This window comes from Ipomoea triloba, chromosome 6, assembly GCF_003576645.1.
Source record: "Ipomoea triloba cultivar NCNSP0323 chromosome 6, ASM357664v1".
Taxonomy (NCBI): domain Eukaryota; kingdom Viridiplantae; phylum Streptophyta; class Magnoliopsida; order Solanales; family Convolvulaceae; genus Ipomoea; species Ipomoea triloba.
Genome location: NC_044921.1, coordinates 15,841,956 through 15,852,658, shown reverse-complemented (window position 1 = coordinate 15,852,658; position 10,703 = coordinate 15,841,956). Strand labels below are relative to the sequence as shown.

The 10,703-nt window shown below is 33.8% G+C and overlaps 2 protein-coding genes across 6 annotated transcripts in view; one reads left to right on the top strand and one right to left on the bottom strand.

Annotated features, from left to right (window-relative positions):
- Positions 1–379: 379 nt before the first annotated feature.
- LOC116023027 (putative lipoate-protein ligase A) lies at positions 380–3,635 on the bottom strand. 2 transcript variants are annotated; one of them, XM_031263970.1, is made up of 5 exons: positions 3,473–3,635; positions 2,586–2,834; positions 1,908–2,146; positions 1,356–1,504; positions 380–716 (listed from the first exon to the last, which is right to left on the bottom strand). In XM_031263970.1, exons 2-5 carry the CDS (start codon positions 2,762–2,764, stop codon positions 510–512), a joined length of 774 nt encoding a protein of 257 aa, XP_031119830.1. In that variant the 5' UTR covers positions 2,765–2,834; positions 3,473–3,635; the 3' UTR covers positions 380–509. The 2 variants fall into 2 exon arrangements, with proteins under 2 accessions (XP_031119830.1, XP_031119829.1); XM_031263969.1 differs by having other exon boundaries at positions 2,586–3,635.
- Positions 3,636–5,158: 1,523 nt separating this feature from the next.
- Positions 5,159–10,703, top strand: part of LOC116022826 — a 15,017-nt gene continuing 9,472 nt past the window's right edge. For all 4 annotated transcript variants that reach the window (XM_031263711.1, XM_031263709.1, XM_031263710.1 and 1 more), the window contains exons 1-5: positions 5,159–5,545; positions 7,297–7,362; positions 7,433–7,575; positions 7,662–7,825; positions 9,803–9,872. In XM_031263711.1, the coding sequence (XP_031119571.1) occupies positions 5,393–5,545; positions 7,297–7,362; positions 7,433–7,575; positions 7,662–7,825; positions 9,803–9,872 (596 nt within the window). In that variant the 5' untranslated portion in view covers positions 5,159–5,392. The remainder of the gene's footprint in view (positions 5,546–7,296; positions 7,363–7,432; positions 7,576–7,661; positions 7,826–9,802; positions 9,873–10,703) is intronic.

Here is a 10,703-nt window from a genome sequence, read left to right as displayed (position 1 = left end):
TGGACGCCTTAATATGTGGCATTATGAATATCTACGAGCATAATGATCACCTTTATTGACGTGAGCAACTATGTATTTTCATCCTTAAGAGAGGTTAGAGGCTCAAACCCTCTCTTGTACTAAAAAAAAAAAAAAAAAACTAATATGATTAACACTTTGCTCCCTAATTAAACAAGCTCAATACCAACCTAGAGTAGTTTGAATATTGAAAAAAGTTAACAATTTGTGTCATTCCCAGCTAACAGACTAAAATACCAAGGTCTCGGCCTATCTCAAAATAATAGATTAAAAGCTAATTATATTGGGCCGTTAGGCTATCCAGATACATAACCTCAAAAGATTCTAAATTTACAAAATTTATTTGCTAAAACTAAATTAATTAATATTAAAAAAATTTGATAACTGGGGTGGATGTGTACAAATATGAAACATACACATGGTAATGGTGGTTCTCAGACGAAAAGATGAAAAATCACAATGACTGCAATATAGTGTTCTCAGGCTGGGACTCAAGTAAGAACTGCCTCCTCCAACTCTTGCTTTTCAAGTAGCCTAGAAGAGGGTGAAAATTTCATGTCACACAAAAGCTCAGCTTCTTCCACCTCCATTGATCTCACACAAAAATGACACTTGACTGCATCGATGGTCCGGTTCATGAATTGTGCCCTGGATAAGTAGTCCTTCATGCGGCATATGAACTCCAAATGGTCTCTTGCCTTAATATACAATTAAAGGGAACGATAGAGAGAATGAGAGATCTCGATTGCAGATTTAGGCATGTACACAAAGTGGAATGATAGAATACAGATGCACCTTTGGCATAAAAAGAGATTTGAGATGAATTTTTGATATTGAAAATGAGATACTTTTCCCGAACTTGAGATGAGTTCGGTCATGAGTGGACCATGGCACTCTTGACATATCAAGTGTCAAACCCCACTAGTGGGGTCAAACCCATTCTCATAGCGCTCTATAACCAGGCGAGAATCAAACTCAAAACCCAAAAACAAACCCCTTACCCAACCTAAATTGAACACACTGAGCCTAATAAACTGTTCTAAAAAGATCCTTTTTAATTGAAGTGTGAAGAGAAGATCGGGCCAACCAAATTCGTATCAGAATCTATTTCAAAAGAAAAAATTCCACTGTTATGTATGTTACGTTTAGCTAGCATTCCCCAAGTCTTAACTGCATTACAAGACTGGTTCACTTAGATCAGAGAGAAAATTGCAATTGCTACCATGATTAGGCCGAGTTATAAAGCACGTGATAAAAATAACTGGAAACAGGTGGTGGTCTCTTAAGCAACATGAAATGGTTCTAGTGAAATTGAAGTTTCAGATATAATAGCAAACCTGTCTATAATCAGGGGCCCTCTTTGGAAGACTCAGATATGCCATGTTTGAGATCTCGTAGTCCCATAGAAAAGATGTATGATGGATCCACCGGTTCTTTGTTATAGACTGAGCATTTCCACCGAACTTGTGGTTGCCAAATACATAATCTGAAAGAATTTACATAAATACATGACATGATTGCGGCCACCTTGTACAACACAACTACTTAGGTTGAAGCAGGAACTAAAGTAACATACTTTTTTGAACCCAAAATAGAACTTCAATAACCAAGACAATAACAAATCAAAACATCAACAACAAAGGTAAGAAGAGTGACATGCCACCCTCCACAATCAAAGTAACAGACTTCTAAAGCCCTATTGTAATGCATTTATCAAAGATATTCTTCACAGGGTCCTCAGTGCTTAGCTCACACAATAGATTAACATGTAGCAAGCCAACAAACAAAAGCTAGCTAGGGAGGTTCTAGACCAAACATTTCAGAAACAAGTGAAATTTATGATTAAGGAATTATGATCTTGAAACAAAAGGAACTTAGAATGAACTTACCATTTTCACGAAGGTAGAAATCCCCAACTCCTTGGAATACCTTACTGTATAATAAGCTGCTCCATGACATGATAGGTCGGGGATATGGTTGTACACTAGGAACATCATCCTTATTGCATATAAAAGTTGCAAACATTGTCCCATGATCAACTATTACAGTACCTCCACCAGTAAACCTTTTGATAACTGGTATCTTGTCTCGTAAAACATAATTGATTTCAAGAAGTTCAGTGGGATTGCTGTAAAATAATAAAAAACATAGAAAAAGCTTACAAAAAGTAATCTTTGATGAAAACATACAGAAAACACTTAACCGAAAAGCAATCAAACTTCAAACTAAATGCAATGCCAAAAGTAATTAGCTAAAGGTAAAAGCTTTGGAACTATATCATCCTTCATGTAGAGACTGATGAACAGATCCATGACATATTGGCATCACAATTATCAAATATTCAAGCCAGATGATATACATCACAGCATCGACATAAATTTAGCAAGCCCAAGATTGTATCCACTTAAAAAATTTTCTTTTGGCAATAATCAATAACTTCATCTAAGATTTTGTAGCTCAAATCATTCATACACATAACCTTATCATGTTCAACACAATCAGTTGTTAGCATTAAGTAATCAGCTTCATTTTCGAATGTAATAGAAATCTCGATGAGTAAAGCTTACCCAGAGATACCCATAACAATGGTGGGTGTGTTTGTTCCATCATTAATGATGCACCAATTATCGGATGAAGTTCGTAGCAGTCGTTCCTCAAGATGCAGTTGCTGCAAAATGGGCACTCCTTTTAGCTTCACAAGATTCAGCAGTGGAAGCCCAGCATTTCTAGATTGACCCAAACTCATCGAAATGGTGTGGTCAGCTCTATATCTTCCTATTGAGCTCTATTACTCCCAGTTGCAGCTCTATATCTTCCTATTGAGGAAGCAAAGTAGGCCCTATTGCTTAAGGCCATTATAGGCTTTGGCTTAGGTATTTGTAAAAAATAAAACAACAAACCTAATACAATAATAAAAAAACTACTCGTAATACATAACCACAAATCAATAAATACAAATATCTAACAATACAAATCCAATGCAATGTCTAAAATCACATGACAACCAACCAATAACCACAAATCCATAAGTATATAATACAAACAATCTAACAACACAAGTTTAATCCAATGTCTAGAATCAAATGAAAACCAGCGAATAACCACAAATCTATAAGTCCAACTAATACATCATAACAATTAACAGTACAAACATAATAGCACCTTCATCACCCCCCTAACTTCTTGTCCAGTAATAGCGTTGTTACTTTCTATTGGTTTACTGGAAGAAATTGATGGAGTTGTAACATGTTAGTTCAGGAATATATTCATTTGAATTGTTATTTGTCAAAAATATATGATGTTCTATTACTCTATAAAGATTTAACAATCAATAATAACCCCTTGCTAACCAATATAATTAACATTCTCAAAAGTGAGAACATTTATATGCAAAATCCACAAAAATAAATACAAATCCAGACTAAAAACACTAATAATATACACAAACTCGTACGTTGCAGCTTGCAGCTGCAACCGCAGGCCACGGCCAAAGCTGCAGCCGCAGGAGGCCGGCGTAGCGACTCGCGACTGATGCCTGCTACTGCCGTCGCCGGTACCAGTCGGCGGTCACGCCATTGTAGAAGAAACATATAAATAGGGAAGGCAGGAAGCAAACCTGCCAGTTGCTCACTGGTGCGTCGTCGCTTCCACGGAATTTTGTTTAACGAATAATGAAAAATTTACAATGCAGTCCTAACTACTTTTTTAACCTATATTGAAAACGCACTACCTACAGTATAAAGAGAAGGGTTTCCACTGGACCACAAAGTCCTTGGCACTTTAGTGATTGTATCAAGACTATTAAAAAATTTCAAAAAATTTTAAAGTGATGATTTTAATTGAATTTTGTAGAGGTTTTATATACTTTTCTATAATATTTTAAACTTTCATCAACTTTGTAAGAGTTTATAAATATCGGTAAGACAAATATTTAAAGACTTTTAAAAACTTTATCATATTAAAAAGTTTACAAAATTCATTAAAACTCTAAATTAAATACCCCTTACAAACATTCCATAACTTCTATTAATATATTATTTATAATTTTCTTACAAAAATATATTTTTAAATTATAAATAAATTAATGCATTGCAAAAAAAATATTGATTATCACAAAAATAGAGTATATTATATATAAAGAAAATATAATTAATTTTCACTAAATATAAAATAAATAAAGCTCTCTCAAAAAATCAATTTAACACCAATACATATATTAATAATTAATGAATATACAATTATATAACATTATATTAATTAAATAAAATTTATAAATAAAAAATTAAAAAAATTAAAATTAGAAATTCTGTTGCAACCAGCGTGTTACTGGTTGCAGCAGAATTCTCATGCTGCAAACAGCAGCTGTTCGTAGCAATTTTTTTTGCTATTCGCACAAACAAATTTTGTTATAAACATTAGTAAATAATAATTTTTCATAGCAAAGTATATGAAATTTATGAAAGGTTTGAAACATACCGTAAAATTGATGAAAAGTTTGTATAGTTTAAATCGAGGTAAAAAAGTTTGGAGAGAATCTTAAAAAGTTTGAGGTTGAATTTCATCTATTTATATTAATGAAGAAAAAGTCTACCGAAATCCTATTCTGACATAGTTAATAACTTTTTGAATACCAGTAGACTTTAATGACTCTATAAAAGTATGAATCGAATACTAGTATACTTTTAAAGAGTTTTGAAAAGTCTGAACCAATACCGGTAGACTTAGTTTTTAAAAGTATAAATTGAATACGGCCAAACTTTTAAAGTTGATAAAAGTCTTTAAAAGTTTATAAAAGTCATGATTGAATACACCCTCCTAGTGTCTCCGTCAACTTTAATATAACATGTATACACAGTGCATCAAATATTAATCCTTAAATTCAATTTCTTTCAAATAGTTTTTAGCAAACCAAATAGGCTGATAGTATTTTTCAAAGTAATATGAGTACATGACCAAAGGAAGAATTCCGGGATAATCCGGTTCGATTCTAACAAGTGACAATTTCTCTTGAGTTACCTCTTGAAACGAGTAAAAATTAGTAGGGTAAAGACTGAAACAACTCGCGATTTTACACCAAAAAAAAAAAGAGAAAAGAGTAATATGACCAGAATAGTAATTATTTTCATCTGAACACCTTCGCTCTAATTGCTTTCCTCTTCCGAGTAGAGCTAAGTACAAACGAGTGGTCTAGGGCGACGGGTACTGTTTCTCTGCTATTTCGCCATGAAAATTGCTCAAAATACAAAGTGAAGGCAGACGCATAAAACCGTATCTATATCATGTTCCGTTGGTAATTTAAGAGGGCACAAAAGATTAACCTTTCTTTAGTATAAAATTTCAAGAAGTTGAAGGATAGTGAAATGTGGGCAATCCCATGAAAGGCATATCATCCTTAGCTGCATTATCAGCGTCGCTCTCTTCTTTGAGATTTATTCGGTCTTCTGATGGTTGTGGCCGCAAGTATACCTATTCAATAATCGTGGCAAAGAAGAGCAATAACAAATCCAAGCAGCCATCTTCTCCTAAGGTACCCTTGTATCTCTCATTTTGACCAATTCTCAGATTTCTTGTTTAGATTCTTTGTCACAGCGCGAATTAATTATGCTTTCAACTTGAAATTGGAAATTTTGAGTGCGAGTGAGTTTGAATTCAAAAGGTTAAGATATGAATTCACCTACTATGTGTAATTGGAGTTATTGTTTGAAAAAACTGAATGAATTTGTATGCTCTAAAACAGGAAACTGATTTTTTATGTGTTTTTTAATACTAAAATGTGTTCACACTCACTATTCAATGGCTGAAAAATGTTCTATAATCATTCCTAAAATGCAAATGAAATGGTTCTAGTGATTGAATGACCGAGGAAAGCTAGTCAATGTTCTGTGACTCTGTGAGATCACATAAGCAGCAGATAGTATTGTTTGGTTGTATTTATTTTGGTTGCAGCAATTAGGAAAAGTGGCACAATATCTGAGTCTTTAAGGAAATAGAATTTTGTAAACTTATGTAGAATGTTCATCAAACTAAAGTAGACATATTAGTATGAGTGTATTGTTGTCGAGAAAACACAAACAAAGAATGAGATTGCATAGTTATAGGTAGTATTGTTTGGCTGTATTTATTTTGATTGCAGCAATTACACACAGTAGCTATTTTTGGAGTGTTTATCAAACTAATATAGATATGTTAGAAATTTGTTATGAAAAAATACAGACTGAGAATGAGGGAAAATGGCTTTAATATTGAAAGATGATTGTAATCCATCAGATATTCATTCAGAATTATCCTATTTTGCTTGTATTAAATGTAAATTATAGACTTGTTTTGGTGCATTGTAAATTGGCATATTTGATTATTATGTTAAAATCTATGAAGTAATATATTGCGGAATATTGACAATATTAGTTCATTTATTTATTTATTTTCACACTATAGACAAGTAGGTCTTGTGTGAGACTAGCTCACATGGGACGTGTAATACTTTTTACTTAAAATGCAATATTTTTCTTTGGACTCTTAAAAAAGTATTACTCCATACATTTTAGCTAAAAAGTATTACACGTCTCACATGAGATGGTCTCACACAAGACCTATTCACGGTAGACATGTTCTAGTGGCTGTCATTTGACTTGCATAGATTTTTTTTTAAATTTATTTTTTTAGCCTGTTAGTATTATTTAATTATTATTGAGAAGGTAGAAAGTGACCCAGCTGGAAGCTGGAGCAAGTACAGATTTGAAGTACTTGAGTTCAAATTGAAAAGTGGAATTGACAAATGAAATGAGTCTGCATAAATCAATTTGAAATGGAAAGGAATGCTTCTATTATTCCAAGTCTAGAACATTTATACTAATTATGAGACAATGCCTTACTAACCTAGATAATAACTATTACAAATTGCAAAAGAGTCGACCGCTAGCTGCTTTTACAATTTGTAAACAACTAAAACTAATAACTTAAGAATCCTTCTTCTGAAAAGACTTCCCAACTCCAACATCCAGTGATGATCAAGGAGTCTTCATCCCTGCTATTTCCCTGCATGAGAAAGCAATTCTCCGTGCCTAATATGAGATGAGTAATACATTATTCATTTGTTTGTATAGTTGCCTAGAGTGCAAACAAAAGTTCTGAAAATTTATAGGGGTACAATTTTTTGCATCATGTTTTGGTGGTTGTAAAGACTGTATGCTAAGAATGATTGAGGATGGTATATATGATTCTTCTGTGAAATAATTATGCACATGTACTGAAAGTTTTTAATGTGATCTTTTGGTATAGGGTTCAGAGCCTCCGAGGATTACGTCAAATTTGAAACAAAATTTGCAATTCATAAAATTAGGAAAGGTTGGTGAATTCAGTCATAAGCTCTACTTGATTATTTCTATTGGCTCAAAACGTGCTTATTGTGTTGTAGGAGATCCAAAAGAAAAGAAATATAGTAAATAAGGCTGCCACTCGTTATCGTAAAAAAAAGGCAGAGAAGGAAGAACTTCCTGAAGATACAGAGCTCTACAGAGAAGAACCTACTCTCACACCTTACTATAATTCTTTTCCTAGGTCTTTTCATGATTCAAATTCCTTGCCCTTTATTTCTAGTTTGAGCTAGTTATCAATGGTTGTTTCTTTTTGGAATTTTTCAATAGCATAAATCAGGTTATAAACACTGCTGCAATTCCTGTCTTGCTTGTTGATGGCTATAATGTGTGTGGCTTTTGGGCTAAGTTGAAGAAACATTTCTTGAATGGAAAACTAGACATTGCTCGCCAAAAACTAATTGATGAACTGGTCACATTCAGCACAGTTAGAGGTTTGCTTTGCTTCTCCTTATGTACAAGTCTTGTTATTTTACTAAATATTAATACCAAGAAAGTATTTCATACTTGTCCAAATCCTTGGTCTGGAATCTGCTGAAAAGATGATTCTTTAACTGACAAATATCCTCTTGATTGTAACTAGTAGTCACAATGTCATCCACATAAACCACAAGATAAATGCATTTTCCATTTGTTGAGTGTTGATAGAACACAAAATAGTCAATCTTACTATGGACCATGCCGAATTCACAAATCACATAATTGAATCGTCTAATCCAAGCGAACGGAGGTTGCTTCAAACCATATAGTGAGGAGCGGTGGAGCTTGCATATGAAACCAAGCTTCCCCTTGAGCAGCAAACCCTGGTTCTTTTCGGATCTTGAATTGGGACAATAAGACGTAGATAGGGAATAAGTAAGATTTCAGAGATGGTAAAATGATCTGGTGGTGGAGACAGGAAATAATGGGATGACTCATGAATGTAACATTAGGAGAGATAAAGTGACACTTGTGTTTCGGGGAATAACACAGGTAGCCATTTTGAAGGCCTGAGCAGCTCGTTTGGAACACCTAGGAATTATGCCCAGGACAAAACAAACACACCCAAATGGCTGGAGAAAGATACCAAAATGATTGCTGAAGGAAAAGAAACACGGTAGGTGGTTTAGCCAGAAGATTGCTAGAGACGGAAAGATCTGAGAAAAACTTACCAGAGTTCTCGTAGCTTAGGTGATGTGGTGTATGGCAGTATGAGGAGGATTTCGGTGATGACGTTCCTGGCATAGAGTGGCAATGAGATTCTATGTGTAATGGTAGTGTAGGTTTTAGCAAATAGCTACTGGAGATGCATTGGAAAAGAAAAGAAAGCTGCCAAATCACTGTTCATGCCTAAAGAAGCTCCTTTTCTTATCGGAAAGCATTTATATTTTTTTCACTGTTGCAAGAATCCCCCGCCTAGGTACCACCTAGGCGCTAGGCGCCCCTAGACCAAGGTGAATTACTCCCTAGGCGTCCGCCTAGGTGGCTAGCCGCCTAGCTCCTAACTCGGCCGAATTTGGCCGAGTTAACTCGTCCAACTCGACAGAGTTAGCCGAGTTAACTCGAGCGAGTCGGCTAGTTAATTTTTTTTATTATATTTATATATATTTAAATTTATTTATTTATGTAAGTAAGAGAAGTAAGATAGATATATATATATATATATATATATATATATATATATATATATATATATATATATAAAATATAATATATGACATACACCCACACACATGCATTATTTTTTTGTTTTTATAGGTCGCCGCCTAGGTACCGCCTAGACCGCTTAGGCGCTAGGCGCTAGTCTGCCGCTCGACTAGCGCCTAGCACCTACTGCAACCATGATTTTTTTACTTGGAATATTTTTGAAACAAAGATATCTAGGGTTTGGGCTCTGATACCATGTTAAAGTAGAACTAGCGTATTGTATTTTTATTTTTAAGAAACTGTTCAAGAGGGTCTATTTATACACATAAGACACACTCAAGTTGCGCTAAGCTCACTACTACAGTCCAAAAGTTTTCAAGGTTAAAAATACACGTAGGATACCGTGTAGGATCCCATGTCAACATCAAAGGGTGATCTGTCTTCTACATCAGTTTGATTTGACACTAATTAGCTTCATATTTACTTGTAGTTGTTAGTAAACAGGGACCAATTTCATTAAAAAAAAAAAACCAAGCTCCAGTGTTTATTTGAAGCTCTTCTGAGTTCAAGAATTTAATTGCATTATTCTAAAAAGTTGACAGCTTATTTGTTCCTTATCCCTAATATTATACTAGTGTTGAAGTACTTTCTTGAATAAAATTACTAAGATTACTGCAGATATAAGTTGGCAGATAATCCCCACAAAAGGTTGTCTCACTACTAGGCTTCCAGTCACATATCTGTCTTAACGATTGCTTCTTTTGACTGTGTTTAAACAATTGCAGAGGTAAAAGTGGTTGTTGTTTTTGATGCCATGATGTCTGGGCTGCCTTTTCACAAGGAAACATTTGCTGGGTATTCATTTTTGGAACCTTGACTGATTCTCATTAATTGTATGTATATATTATTTCTGCCAGATTTCAAATGTGATCATTATATTCTGGAAACACTGTAAATTTTCTGTGACCCATGTTTCTACTTTTGCTAATAGTTGAAATCTAGCACTCACTCTTGAACCAAACAAATACTAATGTGTCTAATTATAGACAGTTGTGTGACTGTTCTCTTCTTCTATTTTCTGAATGGCAGGTGTTATACAGTATTGCTTTCTGGCTATAGTATAGTACTCTTCTTGCTCTATTCTATCACCTGTTTTTTATTTGGATGTTCTTAAAATATTCAATTTGTTTAGTGAAATTAAAAAGTGATATGTATAGTCTTAGGAAGAAAAATTCATTTGAATAGTTGAAGCAACATTTGGTGAGATGTATGCACTTCTGAATTCTTCTGGTAACTCGTACACGTGCTAGTGATCTCCATGGCATCAAAAGTACAGAACAGAAAATAAAATGTAGTATCTGGTTTTATTACACATGAAATACAGTTTTGTTTGTTATTTTATTTTATTTTATTTCATAGGGTTTCGATTCTCCTCCCTTTAGAAGCTCATTACATTCAATAGATAATTGCTTTCAATAAAGCATGCATATTAGAGTTTGGATTTAGCATCAAAATCAAACAGCACCAATTTTTTAAATGTAATTTGATTATTTCTCCTTCCCTTCACTCGTTGTTAAGATGATGAAAATAGATTAAATTTCAGTTCTTAAAATCTTTTTCTATTGTTGGAACTTCTTCTTCTTCTTCTTTTTTTTTTTTTTTTTTTTTTTTTTCTTTTTGGGTTTT